Source organism: Epinephelus lanceolatus, chromosome 14 (assembly GCF_041903045.1).
Source record: "Epinephelus lanceolatus isolate andai-2023 chromosome 14, ASM4190304v1, whole genome shotgun sequence".
NCBI lineage: Eukaryota > Metazoa > Chordata > Actinopteri > Perciformes > Serranidae > Epinephelus > Epinephelus lanceolatus.
The window spans coordinates 31,334,317-31,357,085 of record NC_135747.1 but is presented as its reverse complement, the minus strand read 5'-3'; the positions used below and the strand labels follow the sequence as shown (position 1 = coordinate 31,357,085).

Below are 22,769 nucleotides of genomic sequence, written 5' to 3'. Positions count from 1 at the left end.
TGGAATGGTGTCATTTTTAATAAAGCTGTTTTATGGACTCCAGTCAACAGAGCCAGAGGAACAGGCTGAAACTTCCTTGTGCAAATGATATGGCAGTAGGAGTTTCATAACTTCCTCTGCTCAGACAAGCCTGTGGCAAGTCTCCTAACAGAGCACAGTGCAGCAGCCGGAGAGAGAGAGAGAGAGAGAGAGAGAGAGAAAAGAAAAAAAATAACCTCAGCCTTATCAAGATTTTACAGAGACATTTCTTTAATTAGTTTTAATATTTCTTGTTTAGATAATGTCAGCCAATTGACAATTGGGTCCCAAACGGAACAGGGGGGGAACTCTGCACTTCTCTGATACAGGGGAAAATGGCTGATTAAAAAGATTGCTTTCTCCATTTGATTTAAATGCATATGCATATTTTGGACAGGAGTCAAATACCCTCGCATGCACAAACTTTTCAGCGCTGATCTTATCGCCCGTGTCTGAATGCTATCACGCAATAGTATTTGTTAAATTCACAAGTAAATTGTCGTGGAGAGAAAGCTATCTCCGAAAACATTAATTGTGCAAACACGCTCGCAACAGCTTTGTGCTTTCCTGGTGTTACGTGCTCTATTTGCTGCCTGGGAGGCGATGTGGACGTGAAGAGTTCTCACTGGTGACGGCGCGGTGATGGAAAAATAATTAGCGTTGCTGAGGAAAAGTTTCCTCTCTCTCGGAGATGGCAGACAAACACGCCGGGCCTCAACCCCAAAACAATGTTGATCAAAGCACGTAAACATCTGGAGCAATGAGACTCTCTGCCTTTGGAACAAAGATATCTATCTATATTTTTCCAAGATCACCGCTAAAGATAACCAGACTGTGCTCGCATGAGGGAGCACTTAGAATACCAAAGGTTTAGAGTGTGATACTGTAGCCTACCTGCATATCCCCACACCTGTCTCACCTCTAATCTTTGTATTTTCACAATCCTCACTCCCACATTAACACATTCTTAGGCTTTTGTACTCATGTCGCCTCTCCCTAACCACCTATCTCTGTTTCCCCCCCTCTCCCTTCTCTCCTGCACACACCTTTTCTCCTCACCGGGCAGCAGGTGTTGAGTGGTTGTGTTTACTCCCCCCGCCTCCTTCCTACCCTTCCCTCTCACTCTCTTTCCCTTTCTCTCTCTGTCTTTCTATGTGTGTGTCTCTCCCTCTCTCTCTGGCAGCTGGTAGGAGGAGGGAGGACGCTATAACAGCTGCACATGAGGGCGGGTGGAAAAAAAAAAAAAAAAAAAGCGCACAAGGCAAACAGCTCCAATCCCCTCAGGGTTGTCAACTCCAATCCCCCCAACCTCTGGCGTTTTTTAACCAGGCAAACAGAGGGAAAACTGTTGCAGTCGGAAGACATCAGGGTCCCCGTTCCATTAGCCCTACCTGGCGATCCCAGCCACCGTGAGCAGAGTTTACGCTCCCACAGGGTCTCTGTGCGGAGCGGTCTAGTAGCCTGCATGAGAAGTGTCCACTTAAATCCACTTACTACCATTTAATAATTTCGAGTTTGAAAAACATGTCACTTCCAAATGGAAATTTTGCTGGAGGTACTTACATCTGTTGGAGGAAAAACACAAAACAACGGACACCATCAGGGTGCTTTTTTTTTTCTCTCCATGCCTCCCTTTTCTTTTTTTCAGCCCTCTCAAAGTCTGAGCCGTGTGTGTGTCGTTTTCACAAACAGCATCAAAATACATGAGATCAGCTCACGGGCTTTGTTTGGCCCTGGCAAGGTTAGGCCAGCCTCATTCCAAATTTCCTGAGGGGGAACAGAGAGAAAAACGATTCCATGCAGATAAATCACTCGCACAGATCAAAAGACAAATCAGTGGCAAAGACAAAAGATGCTGACTTGCAGAGAACAATGGAGACAGGGAGACGTAGGTATCAGAGGAGCCGGCCCTAAGATCCCCGGCTCCGCTCAATCAAACCTGCTAACCAGGGTTTGCATACTAGGTCAAACAAACTCTGCTTCTGCAGGAGAGAAAGTGTATTTAAACTGATGTTGTGCAGCTATTTTTGGGGAGGGACTGCTGCTGCTGAGCTCCCACTGTTTAGGTTTGTAGAAGTACATGTAGGATTGAGTTTCCAGCTTTGCAAACTCATCTTCTAGGTTTGATTTAACAGCCACCCTGAGAGTGGGATATGCCCTGGTTTGAAAAGAAAAATGGGGGGAGAAAGAAAGAGAGGGGGTAAACTATTTGATATAGAGCATGGGCGTCTGTGTGGGTAGCTGTGCACACGCACGTCTGTGTGGTTTGATGTATGCCTTCAGCCTGGCTTTCTATAGTTCTGCATCTAAGACGAGAAGTCCTGTCCCATGCAGCCCTTCACGCATCACAGCCCACAGTCTTCTATTAACTTCTTCAATACGAGCAATAAATAAATATATGGAATCCACAACTCTTTATCATCCACTCATCACTTTAGAGGATCGAGGTGTCAGGGAGAAAAGAGCCCTTTGGGAAGTAACGTGTAGGAGACAAGAACCGGCAGCGCCCCTCACCAATATTACCTTTTGATCAAAATGCTTCACAGATATCAGAGGAAGCAACACATCACTTTTACAGCTCTGTTCTCTGTTTAAAAAACAATTCTCACAAAGAGAAGGGGTCACCGCAAAAGCACCTTGTGATTTGGCTTTTAAAGAATTGTAGAGGACCAAATTATGTTCAAAAACACAGTTCACCATGCACCACTGACAGCCATTATTTGATCCCCCTCCTCTGAGATCCATGTATGATAACACATCAATTTAGATTAAGGTGATATGAAAGAGAAATGTAAAGTAGGTTTCAAGGGGGAGGAGCTGGTGCATTTGAGATGAATAAAATGATATTAAAATTAACATGTTGAGCTTCGGCGCAGTCACAATTGACCTGTGAAGTGTGCTTAACAAGAAAATATTTCAAATTGAAACGCCGGGTCCAGATAGGCTATAATAGCTGCCCATAAAATCTGCTGAACTCCTCAAAAAATGTCGCACATGTCTTGACATCAGGCTTTATTCAAATATCGCGGGGGGATAAGGAGGCCGATAAGGTCAAAGGATTTACCTAATAGATTTGGATGGAGGGTTAGAACCCCATTCAGGTGTCATGAGGGAGTAGAGGGGGGGAGCGTTAAAATATGAGTGCTAAGCTGGGTCGAGCCCTCGATGAAACTAACCCACGTTCCACACTCCACTCGCTATCTCCAGTCCAAACAAGTGAGATTTGATACCGCTGTTCTGGCCTGGAACAGAGGGAAAAAACAAGCCCACTGCCACAACAAAGACAGGAAATTCAGCATAGATTCCTACTTCTCTCTTTTCTCCTGCCTCTCTATACCTAACAATACTGGTAATGGAGAGAGAACAGTGCCCGGGGCTGGCAGAGACACCTGCGACATATTTTCTCCCCCGCGCCACCCCCCCCCCCCCATACCGCCAACACCCCCCTCCCGTCCACCCTCCCGCTCTTCCCACCCCCTCGACATTAAAGTCCTTCACAGAAATCAGAATTTAATAAATCACCCCAGAGCCTGACAGAGTTTATCTCCGGGGGTCGCCTCCACTGTGCAGAGACTCACAGACAGACAAAGCCCGGCCCGATAAGATGTGAAATTAAATACAGTTAGCAGTTTGAGACAAAGGAGGGAGAGTGTCACACCGAGCTTTGTACGGCGTAAACGGCTGGCTGCTAGTCGGGGCACATACGCACACACGTGCACGCACACACACACACACAAGACAGCGGGGTGATTCATTTCAGGTTTCCTCTCACATTTAGCCTCATTTGCATCATCCACTGTCAACATATCGCCTCTCCCAGATATGTTCAAGAGCTTTCATTAGACGTCCAGGGGATGACATCCTTTTTACCCAGATGCACCATTATTAATCACTAGCTCTACTCCTATGTGGACTCATCTCCATCACGGATCAAACGCTATCTGCCTGTGTTTCCTTTCATTCAGCAGACATCCCTGACATCAGCCATCACTACAGCTAAAGGAGACTTATGGGAGTGTGTTGGGGCTCAGACGACCTTATGAATGCGGTACATAAGCATTTAGTACTGAGAGGATATAAATGTGAGGATTTGTTCGACACTGGTAGGATCTGTCAGAGCAAACCTCCGGCAGCCGAGCGCACACACTGTGCAGCACACCAACTTGAGGGCTCTGTAAAACAATTAGGTGCTTAAAAAAAAAAAAAAAAAAAAGAAATATGCAACATGAAATTGCTGCCTGGTGTTATAAAGATGCATGATTGCAATGCTTTCATATGAGTATACAGTTATATTATTTTCAATTAGTTGGGTCTCCAATTCACATCAGGATATGGCCGACCTCAGCTGTTCAAAGCTGATTTTTCCCCTGCTCGGTAGTTAAGAGAAAGCACAGTCAGGTTTCCAGGACGAAGCTGTGCGGGTTGTTTAATAGGCTTAGCCTGGTCGTTGGACCTGACCTTTCCCTTTAACAATACTGAGGCCGACGGGCTCGGGCCTGCTCTGGGAACACAATGACCCATGGGTGAAGCCTAATCTTCTCCAACTCCATTCTCTCCGCTGACCAGACGGCCTTCATCCACAGCCTCTCTGTTGCTCCAAGTGATGTCTTCCTGCTGAGACAACAGTGCCAAGGAACTGTCAACAGGCCTGGCCCAGCAGGGCCCTGACTGGGCCTCTTTTACACCGAGCCCTTCAGGGTCCACAGGCAACGACACTCCATGCTCAGAGTGCGAGTGCCGCTCAGCAGAATGCTGAGAATGACAGGAATGCTGGGTGCCATCATGCATCCTGATAACAGTCTACATCTAAGAGCATGATAGACAGTCTCTGCAGTCAGCCTGTCTATAGATGTGATTGAAGAAATGGGCTGCTGGGTATAGAGAGGCAAGTCCATCCTATGCTGTGGCCCCCATGGGACCTTTATTTTGGAAAAATATGTACAGCAGTTAGTGGCAAAAAACTTTTTGATTCCATTTGAACTGTGTCATGAATTACTCATTTAATGTTCATGAATTTAAAAGACAAATTTGCAGCTCAAGAAAGTCTCAATTTGTCGTAGTACCATTTAGTTTAGTGTGAAACCACTCAGTGAACTACATCACCAACACCAGCTAGCTAACTTTGCTATGTTCCGCGCACAAATGCAACGTTATTTCACCTGATGTGTTTTATCCAACGACTTCTGGTCTTTTTTATCAGCTGGCAAGCTAAAGAACAAGACCTGCTGCTTGTTTGATTTTATCCAGGTACAAAACACAAAGGCATTGTAGCTTCAACGAGAGGATAAGTTACGACGTCACTTATGCGGCTTGTGTTGTCGGTCCAATTACTAATTTCTGCTGTGCCATGCTATTCATCAACCATTGTTTATTCAGGGAAAACTGACTGAGCATTAAATTACATTCAATGGGCTAGAAGGATACTAATATATAATTGCAATAAAGTAATGAAAAAACGTCCATAAAAACAAATAAGTTGCAGCAATGTCTATCAAGAATTATAAACAGCAACAATAAAACAGTAAAAAGATGGAAAAGTTAAATAACTAAAATGGAGTCTGCCATAAAGGACAGATACAAAACAACAACAATAAAACAATAATATGTAGAAAATCATGTCAGCCAATTAACCAACGCAGGAACACTGTAAAACAACCATATCATCTAGCATAGAAATGCTCTAACGACGCATACCTCTCTAATTGTTCCGACAGCCCATAATTCCGAAGCTTCGATAGTCCGAAATAGTCCCAGTGGACCAAAAGCCCATTTGTACACCAGCTCAGTCTCCCAAAAACAAACACCCACTGCTCCAAAGTGACATTTTACCAAAAACACGCTCTTAAAAATAAAAGTATATGGCTAATTAATATACAGAATGATGTCATCTTACCCTCCTACTATGCCAACACCATGACCTGCCCTAGTCTGCCTCTAATTAACTTACTCAGATGTTCTTAACCCAACCTTAGCCAATCTCACTCCACTTGCCTAAACCTAACTAACCCTACCAACACATGTGACGAGCACTAGCCAGTCAGCGGCAGAGGACAGCGGGTCATGCTTTCGCTATCATAAGAAGTTCCAGTAGCTTCTTTCTGCATAACAATTAGCCATGTGCGCGAGTGTCAGAGAAATGGCCCTCTGGGAAAATGGGTATGTGTTTTCAGGACAAGTGGGCTTCCTGTCCAATGGGAATACTGGGCCTACGTTGGAGCAATGAGTAGTCCCCATTTTCACAGTCTTATACTTCAACAATTTTATGACAAACTACGACTTTCTTGACTAGCAAAATATATTTTTTGAATTGACAAACATCATATATGTAATTCATGGCACAATTCAAACAGGATCAAAACTCTCGCCATTGACTACAGTACTTTTTTTTTTTTTCTGAAATAAGGTCTAATAGTGGTACACAGGAAGGGGAGGGACTCTGCCTCGCTTTTGTAAGGCCTGTCATTACAAGGCAGCTTGTTGTTTCAGATGACCTGATCCTGAACCTCACACGTTACATCACACATATAACAAACAAATCTAAAACGTGTCACAGTAGCCATATTGATGAAAAATGTATGTGTAAGCTGAGGCAGTAAGAATCCAGAGTACAGTAAGTACAGCTCAGAAACAGAAGAAATGAGTGATGTTATAGGAAGTGCACTGGACTTGAGATCTCACAGCCTCACATCCATTTCATCTAAAGCTTTACCTTTCTTAGGTTTGTTTTTTTCTCATCATTTGAAGTGAAGAGCTTTCTGGTGGACAGCATCGATTAAAATAAAACCCAGCCTATTCAGCATGCAACAGCAGGAAAAGCAAATGGCACAGCTGTGTGAAAAGTTTCTATTATATGTCAGATAAGGTTAAGTGCAAAACAACTAGTACTGTAAACACACAGACACATTCAAGACCCAAGTCCCAGATGACTATGACTGCCCTCATACAAGGCCCAGTGCTGGGGCAGGAGACTATCAGATAAAGGAAGAAATAACAAAATGCCTCTGAACCCAAATGTATCCGTTGCTGCTTTACTTAAACTTTTTGTTTGATCTGTGCCACTGCTGACAAGGCAGTTCATGCTTTTCTGAATACTTTTTAGTTTTATTTTTCCTATGTTTCGAATGATGAGCTGTGAAAGGTTGTTCTTTCTTCTCCGTGCGAATAAACTATACAAAGAGGTGTTTGATCTCTGAAATCCGATCTGTATTTCTAGCATTGTCTCCAGTTCCTACTGTGGCATCTTAAAGGTCAGGAGTGAAAGGCCATTTGATAACTACAGAAAGACCTTTTGGCTTTATTACACTGCCTTTCATCTCCTTTCCTGCGGAGGTTAAAACAAAGCATTGCATCCTTTGAAAAAGAACGGATAAAATGGATCGCTTTGGAGCCTCAAGCCCCTTTTTTTTGTCACTGTGAGAAGTCTGGCATCCAGTGTACAGGGGAAACTCTTGTGGGATGTGTTTCTGAGAGGCGAGTCTTCTTAGGCGCAATTAGCATATGTCCTCTCAACCTTCTACCAAACCTCTCAATGAGACCCTGAAATCCTATTGAGATATTATTACCACTCAAACAGGGCATTACACAAAACATCTAAAGCACGCACGCACACGCTCGTACAGGTGCACACGCGCAAACACACACAATCACAGTTCAATGACACCCACTTCCCACTGAATATTCCTTTCTTTTTAATGGTAACCTTGGGAGACGGGCTGCACCGGCGCAACACTTAACAGCCACTAGTCTGAGAAAAATGTTTTTGATATGCTTGTGTCATTTAATCATCTACATTCTGCCGAGGCTGTGCAGGACAATTTTGCAGGATATTAACTCCCAACTAAACCCTGGCTTGTATCATTTGTGGGGCCAGTCAAGCAGGAGTCCCAGGAGGAGCAGAGACTTCCTCCTCACAGTCGTAGTAATCTAAGCTTGACTGGGCTGCACACACTCACACACACATGCCCGCGCACGCACAGAAAACACACAGCTAATAGACAGGTAGAATGAACCATAAAGGAATAAAGGAATTGGGAAATGTAAGGCCCTTTACTGACAGTCACAACAGTAAAAGGATGAGTGTATTTGTGATTTGGGCGATCAGGTAACAACAATAATACAGCCAGTAATACAGTACAGTGAGTAGTGGTAGGGAAAGTGTCTGCTGAAGATATATATATATTCACAGACAGCGAAATGACTTCCTTTTCCTTTTATTTCCACACCAAAGTTAGAGATTGAAGAGCATTCGTAAAAACGTCACTTTAACGTGATCCATTTGGACAGCTCACATTGCTTAATGGGGTAGGAAATTCATTTTTTCTGCTGTGGAACAGACATAGTGGATGATGTGATTCTATGCAAAATATATGAAGCCATTACTAGAAAAATGCATGAGTTTCAATAGTTGGAGGGGGGAAAGAAGTATCTCATTGCACGGAGGCCATCCCTATTCTTTACCAAGGAGCGTCACATACACACACACACAATGCAAAAGACAGCAAAGGCAACTGATGAAAACCATTTTTGTTCCATCACAAAGAACTAGGTCACCCTCTCATAATTGTCAATCATGCAATAAATCTCTCTGTGGCACAAATGAATACGGCATTGGAAATGAGACAAAGCTTATTGGCATGCTATGTCAGCTTGACTCAATTCATCCTCCTTTTCACACAAGACCATTCATATGTGAAGTTGCGCGAGGGTGTCTCTCTCTCTTTCACACTCTCCCTCTCTCTCGCACGCTCACACACACACATACTCTCGCTCACTCAACTCGCGCAACTCGCGCACGAGCAAACACACTCACACGCTCCTAATGTGGAAGTTACACAGGGTTAATGTATGTGGACAAACCATTTCAGCCAAGGGCCGCATTATTATCATAACCATGTTTATTTCCATAGAGAACACGTCTCACTGTATTTTCTGCATTACTGTGGAATTACTGGGAACATATACAAGCAGCTGTGAGTGCACATCGCTTATAAGGTATTAGCACATCCATGAACAGAGTTTGACGAATTAGGATCACAGTTAAAGTGATTTCCTCTGCACAAACTTGATTTTTCTGTTTTATTTAACATCTGAGAGCCTATGATTTAGATTTTTTTTTATCTTAAAAGATATGTCTATAAACAACTAGACAAGTATTATATACTTTTTGAGTTGTGACCATAACATTTTTCCAAATGTTTCGAACTATATTCAAACACATTCCATGTCATTTGGTCAGCAATGCCTGTCAGTGAGGTCGTATCCTGTTATGGTTGTCTGCCAAAAGCTGTTTTTATCCAGTTTTAAGCAACATTTTAACAAAACACTTCTTCAATCTTGGTCATTTTTAACTATAGCTATATGAATAATCTTTGTCATCATACGTCTGGATCTTAAGATATCAGAGAAATAAGCTGAGCAAACGTTAGCTGCTCCAGCCACTGCTGTGCCGAACAGTGACTGGAAAACACTGATTTTTAATGTGAAACTGCTTTATTCACTGTTTATACTTGTTTAAATCACCAGGTTCATTTATTTTGGAGAGGAGGAGACTTCTGCGGATAATTCAGCTCCGGGTAAAAACCTCCTGAATGTCCGGATCTTAAGTTATCAGAGAAACAAGCTGAGCAAACTTTAGCAGCAGCTCTGCTCCGGCCACTGCTGTGCCAAACAGAGCCTGGGAAACACTGATTTTTAACATGAAACTGCTTTATCCACTGATTTTACCAGTTTAAATCACAGAGTTTGTTTGTTTTGGAGAGGAGACCTCTGCGGATAATTCGGCTCAATCTAAAACCACCTGAATATCTCAAATCTTAAATTATCAGAGAAACAAGCTGAGCAAATGTTAGAAGCAGCTCTGCTTCAGCCCCTGCCATGCTGAACAGCACCAGAGAATAACCAAATTTTACGTGAAACGGCTTTATTCAGTGGTTTAAATTACTGGGTCTGTTTGTTTTGGAGAGGAAGAGACCTCTGTGGATAATTCGGCTCTCAGTAAAAACCTCCATCTACAAGCTGAGCATATATTAGCAAGTGCTGGGCTAGCAGCTCATCCACGACCAGCCAAACCGCATCAGAAAAACACTGATTTTCAATGTGAACTGCTCTATTCAGTGTTTTCACCAGTTTGATTCACCTGGTCTGTTTGTTTGAGAGATGGAGGCACCTCTGCGGATAATTCGGCTCTGGACAATGAACTCTTAAGGAATCCTAACTGGGAGAAACTGGCTGCAATGATGGCACTGCTCTGTCTTTTTTTATTGTTTTGATCAGAAAAATACATACTGTACATTTAAATTGAGGCAAGCAGAAGTCATGCTGCTGATGTATGAAACTGAACTGACTCCTCACTTTTCTGCTAACCTCCTAGCAAACCAGGTGTACAGTAGTCTGTGTCGTGCTATCTGATTGGCCGGGAGCACTGGCTTGACACAGCACTACAGCTCCATCCACAGAGGTTTGTGTCACGTCTCCGAGGACCCGACTGTCACTCTTTAAGAGGAGGGTAATAATAGCCGGGCGCCACAGCAAGTGGTGGCACAGGCGATTTTAAAGAAACATCAGGGAGACGGTGACATTTGAGTCTACGAGGAGAGAAACCCAAGCGCTGCAACCAATAAAGACTCCCACCAATATTCTCACTAGGCTTAGAGGGAGAGAGACAGAAGCAGAGAGAGGGGGTGAAAGGCAAAGGGAGATGTCAGTGTTAGATGAAAATGTGTTGACCCGGTGATATTGATACCCCGCTCATAACCTCTACAGGTGTGCAATGCCGTCAGGAAGCAGCTCTGGGTGTGGCTTTCTCCATGGATAACAGCCAAATTGCAGACCTTATCGTTTTACAGTACAGAGGAGGAGCTGCCTCGTTCACTTTGAACTGCTGACAGCTCAAATGATTCTGTATTGAAAATAGGGATACAAATAATACATCCATACACAACTGATATAGCCCTCAATATTTAGAACATATGAATCCGGCCCCCCAATGAAAACATAAAAGTAGCAGAGGTCTCTTTCATTTTGACAAAATTAAACACATTTACACAATAAACTGATGCAGAAAAGGCACAAATTGGTGCATAAATATCTACCAGATGCAAAATATTAGGTGTTTGATGCTCAAAATTTCCTGGCAGGGGACTCCCAAAAACCCGCCATTTCATGTGTCCCCTCAAATATTGAAAAAGGCTGTAATTAATATAAAAAAGCTAGATTTGTTTGACATTGGGAACATTACAACTTGTTACTTTTTCCTTGATTTCTTAATTTACGTAATGACAATGACCCTAAGATTAATGAGTGCGTTTTGATGGAGCAGATTTAGCAAGGTTATTGTGGTTTTTTTCATCATTTGAAAGACAGATCTGGAGCAATCTGCTGATCAGTGTCCAACGCCGTTGCCATAGTAGAATCATTTCTTTAGATATGACCTTTAAATGTATTAAGAGAATAGTCTAAATCTGTAATGAGGCGTTTGCGGCACTGTGACATTACAGCACTGATCATACAAATACTTGTAAAAGTGGAAAGAGGCATGTTGCTGGGAAAAGATTAAATATGAATCACTTTGACATCAAAATTACTTATGATGGTTTAGCTTAACTCCAATTTGAATCGTTTATTTACTTTTAAAATTCTTTTTTATAGATGCTTTCAGACCTGAATTGATCAGAGTCTCTGAAGCTCCAAAACCAGACACAAGAGAGCGGTTTAGTGTCTAGCCTGCTGGCTCAACAGCAACTCATTTTATGCACATTGTTAGTTATAATTCAATGCAACAAATTGACTGCATAAAGTGTTTCTGGTGTCTAAGTGAATTCAGACTTCACGTAAATAGCTGTGGGGCCGTTTTTCTTAGTTTTTCATCAGAAGGTATTGACTGAGCAGATGCTTTGAACCGCCATAGAATGTGCTGCTAGTCTCAAGTGTCATTAGCTTCGGGGCTTTTCCAGCTAGCGCCAGGTAAAGATTAGATAACAATCAGCCCTTTAATAGATACTGTTGGAGGCACTGGAGCCGTTCCTGTGCTGTGCTGTTCATCTGAAGCTAACAACAGAAGAAGAGAGAGTGGAAGCCGATGTCATTTCCTCCCTGATTTCTTCTCTGTGATGTACCGCTGAGCCCAGCGAGGAACACGGCTGTTGTTGAATTACATGTAACTGTTCGCTCAAACTAGTGTCAATGTAAGTCTGTTTGTCTGTCTGTCTGTTTGGGCAGGTCTGACTAGATTTTGAAATGTCACATTTTTAGGCAAGTTCAAAAACAAGGCCCTTGAGGGTTAGGGTTAGGGGTTACATAAGGCCGCAAGGTATTTATAAAAGATAAAGAAACACAAGGCTACATCGCAACACACACATAAATATGATTTTAAGAGTAAAACAACATACAAATAAGTTAAAATACAATAAGATGAATCACACTGTAGAATAAAAAATCACGGTGATTGATAGAAATAACTAGTCCCAAGTTTATCTCAATAAAAAGCAGTGAGAAACATCTACATTTTAAGCCATGATTTAACAGAACAACGTGGGAAAAGATCACAAGTTTTCTTCAGACATGTGGCGCATAAAAACTGAACACTGTTCTCTCTGTTTAGTTTTGACTCTGAGAACAGTGAGCCGTCCTGTCCCTGACCATCTGAGAGAGAGGAGCATATCAGAAATTTATTTTGGTACTAAACCATTCAGTGCTTTATAAACCAACAGTAATATTTTAAAATCAACTCTTTGAAAAACAGGGAGTCACTGTAAAGATCTGAGAATTAGACTCATGTGGTTTGTCCTGGTCTAAGTGAGGATTCTGAATCAGCTGCAGCTGTCTGATTGAGTATGTAGAGAGACCTGTAGAGACTGTGTTGGTCAGTGGTCAGGCCTACTGAAGATAAACGCATGGACAACTTTTTTTTAAATACCGCTAAGATACATAAGTCCTTAAATTCTTTATACATTCCTATTAAGGAGAGGTATTTTAAGTAACTTCCTATGTAAGTACTTGCAATAAATCATTATAGAGTACTCAATTACTTGCAAAAAAACCCCACAAAACATAAGAATAGGAAAATAAACTGGCTAACACATGGGGGAAAAAAGTGTGATTTGAAATTTATTTATGGAGCAACCAGGTTTCAGTCATTGTTTACGTAAGAAAAATTATCAAACTTTCTACTCCTATTACATTGGTAAGACACCGCACTTCAGGACTGTCTCCAGAGTGCGGAGCTGCTCTCGTCCCGGTCATTTCAACATCTACCAGGTTAGCACAAGCTAACACAGCAACAGCGGCTAACATCCAACAAACACTGAGCAGTTTAACAGTCCCAGCAAACTCACACTGACACCAAAACGGCTTGACCCTGTCGTTAAACCTGTTACTAACCTTTAGGTAACATTAGCCACATGAAGGGGCCGACTCTCACCAACTGTTTCCCAATGAGGAGCTCACACTCCCACAGCAGTAGTCTCATGATAAACAGACAAAGAGAAGCAGCGAGGCAAGGAGATGATACGCAAAGCAATACACTGCACACAGTTCCACACTAATTTTTTTTCTATTTTAAATGGTAAAACAGTATATGCAAGTCTTGTCCACATGTGGCAAGTTGGTTGACAATTACTCTACTACGTTGAACGTCCAAATCAAATACTCAAGTACTCATGCCAATCCCTAAGTCTTATTAATTATTGATTTGTTGAATGCACTTACTCAGTGCTTGTATCGGACCATAATCACCTGGGGTCTCAGTTACAAAACAATGCATATGATCCATACTAAAAATGTGCTTACGGACAAACGCCAAAAATGACGCGTGCCAAAAAATATTCAACAATTTCTACAATCAGACTTCAGACCACCTCACCATCTGTGTCGCCAATTTCCCATCTACAAAATGTTCGTAAGCATTGGTGAAAGTTTCTCTCATCCAGTCTGTTTTTATAGATCACAACTTTTACGTGGGAAGTGGCGTACGTCCCCTTCAGGTCTCATTTTGTGCGTACGCAATGCTTATACGTAAATGAGACACCTGATGATAATGTCATATAAATCTGTGTATCGTCTGCATAACTATGGTAAGATAGTTTGTTGTTCTACAATCTTCACTAGTGGAAACATGTAGATGTATGGGCTTTATTAAAAAGGAAAATACTCAATCAATTTTATATAATTTCTTGTTTTAATAATAGGACTAGGCAATACATTGATATTATATCGATATCCTGATATGAGAACAGATATCATCTTAGATTTTGGATATCATAATATTAAGTGTTGTCTTTTCTTGGTTTTAAAGGCTGCATTACAGATAATTTTCCAATCTTACCAGACTGATCTGGCTGTTTTATTATTTACCTTTACCCACTTAGTCTTTCCTTATAGTCAACCCTACAATCTTGTCGGAATATTGACATCAAGGTATTTGGTCAAAAACATCCTTACATTTGATTTTCTCCATATCCCCCAGCCCTATTTGGTATTAAAAGGTTTTAATTTTAAGAAGAAAAAGGAGCCTTTGCATGCATCTACTCTGCATTAACCTGCGTTAAAAACGTAATAGCTAACTCCTAACATGGTCATATTAAACTTAACACAAGATGTCATTTTAGTTGAATGATACTGGACAAATATTCTCTTCATATACAAGAAGGAGCATCTGCGCAGGGTGTTCCCTAACTTTCAGTAAAATTAGGAAAAAAGGGTTCTGCTATCATAATATGATGTGCATTACTTCACTGAAATTCCAAAAGTACAAAGGGCTTTTTGTTGGATGACATTCCTTTCTTAATATACTTCAATTATTAGGAGGAGTCCTTTGTATTGAGTAGAGAGCTCCAAAAACATTGACACTGGAGGAATAACATCTGCATGTTTACTCAGGAGAAGATTCATCCCTGATAGCCTCCACGAAAATGAAGGGGGGGAGAAAAAACAAGTGGAGGAAATTTGTGGAATCCCATCTGAGATTGCTTCCCTGATGGATTCCTTTTCCTGTCAGCTCAGACGAGAAATGAAGCCGGGGAAAATTAACTCCTGATACAGCCACGCTGAATTAGACAGAGAGGGGAGAGAAAAAAACCTACACACTTTTTAAGGATTCCAGCCTTGTCATTTTCAATTTTCTGCTCTTTGGACATGCTTGTATTCAGATTCCCCAACATCTATTCGCCATATCAATCCTAATTAGACAATCTGGGCCCACGAAGGATGGTAGCAGAGTTATTTGCATAATTTAATCATAAATACTCAGTGATACATATTTCCAAATGCATTTGTACAATTATCTTTTCATCCTTGGGGCAAAAGTATTAATATGATTAGGCAATAATTCTTTAAAAAAGGGGGAAAATAGGAAACCAGCAAGTGTGCACTCTTTTTTAAACTCCAGCTTTGGGCTATATGAAAAATTAATTAATTTCTGAGGAAAATCAATTTCTCTATGTGACCATATTAGACAGAGCCAGGCAAGGGCCTGCATTCCTTCTCCAATCAGAAAATCTCATCTGCTCCCTCTAACTTCTGTCAGTAGCATTTAACATCCTGGTACGAGCGCCAGTGACTTCCGCCATGCTCCCTAAATGTGCTGTAATGTGAAGGAGCCCGTGAGTAAAGACAAGCAAGGGAGCCCTGGCTGGGGAGAGAGGGGGGAACGGAAATCAGAGTGACCCAAAATCTATTGCTGGCCTGTCAGGCAATCAGTCTCAAGTGTAAAATCATCAGGTAGAATCACTGTTAACAAATCTAGTTTAATATGCTAGATAAGTCATATTGACAGATAGATTTTAAACAGCTTAAGTCTGTTGTCTATAAAAATCAAAGCTAATACCCCTTTATGGTCGGTGAGCATAGTAAAAATAGGTCGTTTTAATATGCTGATTAACGTGGACAGACCTGATGTCGATGTGTGATTTTAAACCATTTCATTCGGTGGAGGAATTAATTGGTAATTCAATTGCTGTTGCCGATCCAGTAAAGGCATGCAAATAAGATAGGAGCTTGGACAACTAATGCATCCAACAGGCAAATTAACAATACAGGCCTCTTTGCCATGCAAATAGCCTCTAAATCCACAAATGACATTAGACAGTGTCAAACAAAGCCTCTTTAACAAGTGAAATCTGTGCTTTCGACAGTCTTGGCTGAGCTTCATTGCAAGCTGTAAAAAAAAAAAAAAAAACAATGTTGAAAAAATAAAATAAAAAATGAAGAAAATTATGTTACTTTTGTTAACTGAACTAGTCTGTGGGTTTTTTCCTTAAAAAAATGTTTTAATTTGCACTTGTTCCAGCTGAATGAATGTCAAGTCAATAAAGCAATTCTGATTTTCAAGGAGACTATTTGTTTGCAAAAAAAAAAAAAAAACACCTTGCCGCCATCTGCCAACTGCACAGTTGACTTGAGCACATGTACTGTACCTAATCAAATTTAGCAGAGCCCCACTGAAGGATTAAAAATGCAAAAAAAAAGGGAGAGAGAGAGAGAACTTAAAATGCTTGTTTTTCCTTCAATAAAGAAACAACACACAAAATGAGGACCAATTTGACTTTCAAGAAAGTACTTGAATAGATTTGGATTTTAAACAGCTTTGTATAACATTCCCTCTTTCTCTCTCCCCTCTCTTTCTCTCCCTCTCTCTAATCAGGCATCTGTCACTCTGTTTTTGAAGTTATTATCGCCCAAGCTCCCTCTTGGATGTGGTTGCTGGGTGACGGGTATCTTAGCACCCACTCTGACTGGGAATGATTTGAATGGAATCCAGAAATCTCCCCTGAGTACCTGTAAACACATCCGTGCCTTGTAGAAAACAAATATATTATAAGAGAGCTCAGCAGAGGAGAGGAGGGAGAGAGACAAGCTGGCACCCTCGGTGGCAGCTCACACTGAGCGCTAAACAAAACAATTACCGTCATTTGCAAATATGTGTGTTTAGGCATAAACACTCTTGAAATAGGAACAAGAGAGGTGATAGCTCTTGTAACGCTCTCTGTCATATCAGTATCAATTAAATATATCTGTTAAAGAAGAAGTCGCTCCGCTGTGACCTGTCACTCGGAACATTTCAGAGTAAGATCTGTTTGACTGAAACGAGCCGGGGAAAATCTATTTAAGAAGGGCATGTAAGTGAAAAGCCGTCCCATTCCCAGCGGTGGGACATTGTCTGGGGCGTGTGGTTAACCTTCAAGGGTAGACAATGATTGTCAATTAACTGCTGCATTTCTGCGCCCCAGCATCGGATAGCCTGCCCCCACAAAGCAGACCAATGAGAGATATGCGATATCTCCGCGCCGCCCCCCCACCCCGTGTTATAATAACCTTTCAGAGAGTTCAAGTGTCACACAGCAATAAGAACCTTTTCCATCCCACCACGGGGAAAATGAAAAGGAAAACAAGTAGCTGGAACAGAGGGCTCCTGGAGGGCTCCTGGAGGGCCAGAGTCATAATGTAGGGGAGATTACTGAACCTGGATCAGTCTGGGAGGGAGAGTGAACACTGCTAATCTGGCACGAGAGTCCTTAAGAAAATGAAGGGGTCAAGAATGAATATATCCCTCATATCTTTAAAGATGGACAATAATTACTAAAATACCCTGTCGCCTTTAAGACAGAGTGCACGTCATTATAAAAGTATTTTTTTCATTATAAATTCTCATCACTGTAATGAATAAAAAAAAATCCTACTGGGCATTTCTGAGCACTGTTTTTCATTTAATATGTTTAGAAACTGTTATGCTAAAGTAAGCATAGTGGGGAACAATTTGGTTGGAGCTTGTTTGTGTCCACATCAAAACTAAAGCAGCGGGATGCAGCGGAGCTCTGTGATGCTATTCACATTCACACTGTGTGCAAAATGAGAGTAGTGTTGTTTTAACACAATAGACCGTGGGAGGGAAAAAAACAGCATGTGAAATAGTAAGACCCATTGTACAGGAGTATTATTCACTTCATTGTTACCACTCTGCCACTGTATAATAAGAGTAGTGACATTGTGGTAATAGGGCGAGATGAAAAGCTAAACTATCTCACGCAGCAGGCTGTTGTTGTGTAACCTGAGCGGGTTAACCGGTGAACTCGGATACTTTTTTTTTTATCTGACAGTAAGTCAGTGCAAAACGGAACGCCGACTTCGGAGGGGGAACTTGTTCTCACCTACAGGGCAACCTGTGTCCTGTTTACTCAGACTGATCTTTTTTGTCAGCAGCAATTCAATGACAGACGGTGTAAAGCACACATCCCTGCAAATAAAATCAACTCTTTCTAAGTAACAGAAGCCTTTTATCCAGCGGATGCCTCACTGTTCCATGATGTAATTCTCCAAATGGGGCAGGCAGGCGGGCAGGCCGGGTCTGAGTGATTGATTTCAGCCCAGCACCGGGAGTACCTGGCTGCTTTCAGAGACAATTACAGTCCTGTCCATGTGCCCGTAATAGCCCACCACTTTAGCGTCATTAAAGCGACGCGAGGCACTGCATTATCCTTTAACCCCATCGCTGGCCATCCCCCCATTGACAACCCGGAGAGTTCAACCACATACTTTGTCACCTGAAGCCCCACGCCAGGCTTGAGGAGAGGATCACCGCACGGTATGTTTTTCTCTATAGAGAGAGACAGAGGGAGAGGTGGTGGTGGTGGTGGTGGTGGTGGGGGGTTCAGCTCTCTTGATGCTTTATGTAAATGATGCTTAAGCACCAAAGTGCACAGGTGAGTTGTTGAGACAATTGCAACAGGGATGGAAATATGGAGCTGAAGCACATTTATAAGCCACAAATATTGTGTGTAGATGTGTGAGGCTGTTTTGAAGCATGCATGAAAAGAAAGATAAAAATGTAGGCTACAAAAAATTAAAGTAAATAGAATTAAAAATGTTTCGCTGTAATAATACCCCCTCTCTCTACCTTTAAATGTTATGAGAGTTACTTGATTTTGCATTTTCTGACCAGGCCTTATAGTGCACTTTGCAGACACAGCACTACTTTAAGAGTCAAAAACCTCTTCATACATATGGATCTTAATGGTACATAAAAATGATCAGTTTGCTTGTGATACTAAGCATGCATCCTAAACTCAGAATTAAGTTTAATCTCGCACTATAATATTCCAAAAAGGCTGCTTGCTCTTACACTGAGACACCCAAGTGACTCTAAGTGTTTATTGCTATTCCCCACTGATGTGAGCCTTTCCATCATATTTGCATTTCCAGCTCATTTCTGGGTAGGAGATCAATATGAAATCAATCATAGTGACAGGTAAGATGGTAAATTTGACCAGGCTGAACCATCCTGTGAGACTGAGCGATACATCAAAGCTAGGAGCAACAGGACAGTAAAAATGGCTTTTAATCAAATATTGATCCTCGCTTAAATCACTCCATATTAAAACATTTAAAGCTCAAAATAATTGGAATGGTAACGTGGGTTGCTGCGTTAATTTTGTGTGTCTGTTTATGTCACTTAGTGTGTGTTAATTTCCTCAAAGCACGTTTCATTAAGGTGCATTATCATGTGTGTGTGTGTGTGTGTGACAATTATTCCTGGCAATTACAGTGTGGAAAAAATGTCTTTATACACTCACACATGAGGCTTGAGTGTACTGTAACCTTGTGAAGAAATGTGCAGGGTGTCACACTAGGAAAACAATTAATAATAAAAAAAATACTCCATGTTATAATTATGATAATCTGGGTTTTACTTATTTACTTTCTGGAAATCAATGTTATCATAATTGAAATTGTGCAGCCCCTGTGGCAAGGGCATAAAATTAGGCACAACCTAGTTTTCCTCCAGAGTCATTTAAAATAAAGTTGAGCTCAAAGTTTCCTTAAATTAAGAGACACTGCCTCGTAAAAGATCACTGTGGTGTTGTTTCTGGAATTGTCTTTGCAGTGGCAGCTCCACACCTGAAGTTTATTCAGCAGCGTTGCTAAACTCAGCCGTTGTGTAGTCTACATTATCGATTCATTTGTTCTGAGGCAGACAGGCTATCCATCATGGCACAGCTTTGCCTTGCACGTGTTAAAAACTTTCACTGAACTTTTTCACTGATGTTGCGCGCTGGCCTCTTCCCGTCCAACACACCAACCACGAGCACATTGCTTGGAAGTTTGAAACCCTATTCACACACTTACACACACTGTAACAGCAGATTTTTTAAACATGTGGTGATAAATTAATCACATCACTTGAGCCGCTTGTTTTAAAAAGGGAAAAATGTCTCCCCCTTCCTTGCTCCCGCGCCTTTACGCACGGCTGTCCGTGAAGACATTTAAACCCCAAAAATGCCGCACACAGCTCGCCACTAACCTCGCGTTGGTGCAGTCGTTGTACAGAGTCTCGAAGTCTTTTCTGGAGATGAGTTTGCAGCGGTTCACCCCGGGTTGGATGGCGCCGAGCCCTCTGAGGATGCGGACCTGCTCCACATTGCACACCACCGGCGTGATCTCCAGCCGCTTCAGCTTGGTGTAGACCGTGTGCAGTCCGCCGACCAGGTGCTTCAGGAACAGGTCGAAAGCCTGAGGAAGGCAGATGAGCTCGCAGCCGTCCACGGTGAAAGAGGCCACTTTGGCACCGCGCAACTCGACCATCTTGCACTCATTGTTTTGCGGTATGTTTTCAACAGGCGACGGGGTCGAGTACACGGGTTTGCCGGGGGGTAGCGCCGCGGTCGGGATGCCCGGGCTGCCGGTGGCGAGGAGCTCTGATCTGAACAGGTTCTGTCCGGGTCCGGATGGGGGGGCCAGGGATGGAGATGGTGATGAAGTTGTCGACGGCGGGGACGTCGTCGCGGAGGGAGTCGAGATCGGAGGCGGTGGGACCAGAGGAGTTGGTGGGATCAGAGCAGCCGGTACGGCCATGGTCACCTACAGGAGGGGAAGAGAGTAGCCGAAGTTCAAAGTATAAAACCCAGCCTGCCGAGACACCCCCAAATGAAAGAATCCACGAGAGTTTAGCTCCTCAGATAAGTTAGGAAGTAAAAAGAGCTGCCGAAAAAAGGCGTGCTGAGTGAGGGTTTTGGGGGGGCTGAGCGGCGGGACAATGATCAAAGATAGGAGGAGGAATGACAGGAGGAAAATGAGCTGAAAAGTGCAGCTCCGCTCTGTGGATGAGTTGTTGTTGTCACACGGTACAGAGAGGGAGGAGCTAGGGGACAGTGGAAGCCTTTGAAGAACAGATAACTGGGCTCGGGCTGCACTCAAATGTCTGCTAAATTGTTTATTCCACATTAGAGAGATCCGCTTGTGTCGGATCAGCGTCGTGCAGCTTTGCACGTTTGTTTCCCCTGTAATCAAAGAAACACGCACTCGCAGGGTATGTCTGAAATGTCAGTTAACACTTACTAATGGCTCTGACAACACATTAGCAGCCACACAGGTTACACCTGCTGTCCAACAGCATGCAAAACCACTGGGCGTATTGACTGCTGATCTCTTTACGCATCTAAATGTTTGGGGAAACTTTTGCACTTTGTTTGTTTGCATCCTGCAACTGTCTGCAAACCTTAATTTTCCATCCAGGCATTAATACTGCAAAAATACTGATGTCATAATTTCTGAGTCACCCTATCTGCAAGACAGGAAAATATGTCTCATTTAATTATTAGTCCTGTATGATTATTGTATTAGCACAGTCAAACTGCAGCACAACATGATGCAACGGTTGTTTTTGACAAACACTATATAGATTACACTGTATTGTACATATATATATATAAAAATACAGCTACTAATTAAAGTTAAGACAGTTAAAACAAGGACAAAAAGGTTAAAAAACAGCTTTTATCTGAAAACTAAGCGAATGTACTGAGGCTTGACTGTGGAAATATGCTTGGATGCAATACAAAGTTGATTTGCGCCATGTGTTTTACAGTGTTTTTTAAATGCAATATTTATTACTGTTTCACTTTTACTTCTTACTTTATAGTTTGTTTTTGTTTTTATAAGCTCTGTCTTACTTATATATGCACTGAGGAGGTTGCATTCAATTTCATTACATGTACAATAACAATAAAGATATTATATTCTATTGGCTGTAATCACTTATCTCCAACAAAATGCATTGTAAAACCTATATTTTTCCATGTACAGTGCTCAGTGTTGGGGAGTAATTACTTAAATATAACTAGTAGCGTGTAATTACAAAATTAAATGTAACCAGATACAGTTACTGAGCAAAATATGTAATTAAATAACAGTTACTGATCAAAATGTTGGTGATAACAAAGGGGTTATATATGCTTTTTGGTAAAAAGTTTAAATATAGAATATGACTTTCATTCTTCTGCTAGTTTGCATCTTGTCACTGTGCAGGAACAGCCTCTTTAAGCGGACATTTGTCAGCTCAAAACATGTCACAAAAGTAATCAAATGTATTAGTTGCATTACTTTAATGATGTAAGAAAATAGTTACATTACTTATTAGACTTTTAACTGGCTATCTGGTCATCTGTAACCTATTACATGTCAAAAATAACCTTTCCAACACTGACAGTGCTTCATGTCTGCACTTGTTTTCCACTTGCAACAGTTAAAATTGTTAATGAACTCCAATTATCTGCACACAGACACACTACTGTACATGACAGACACCAGAACCTTCATACAGTCAGAGCCAATTCCATGTAACAATCTGCAGTAGTGTGAGAACAAAAAAACATTTAAACACAGACCATAAAAATGGTAACGTGTTTACTTTCTGGGTGTCTTGCACATGCACAATTATGTCAACTTTAGCCACTGTACACACACACACACACACACACACACAT

At 41.8% G+C, this 22,769-nt stretch overlaps 1 protein-coding gene across 12 annotated transcripts in view; it reads right to left on the bottom strand.

Moving 5' to 3' along the window:
* The window catches only part of dachd (dachshund d), a 120,549-nt gene extending 99,552 nt beyond the window's left edge, over nt 1-20,997 (bottom strand). For all 12 annotated transcript variants that reach the window (XM_078174630.1, XM_078174627.1, XM_078174629.1 and 9 more), the window contains exon 1: nt 20,309-20,997. In XM_078174630.1, the coding sequence (XP_078030756.1) occupies nt 20,309-20,859 (551 nt within the window). In that variant the 5' untranslated portion in view covers nt 20,860-20,997. The remainder of the gene's footprint in view (nt 1-20,308) is intronic.
* Between the last annotated feature and the right edge of the window lie 1,772 nt (nt 20,998-22,769).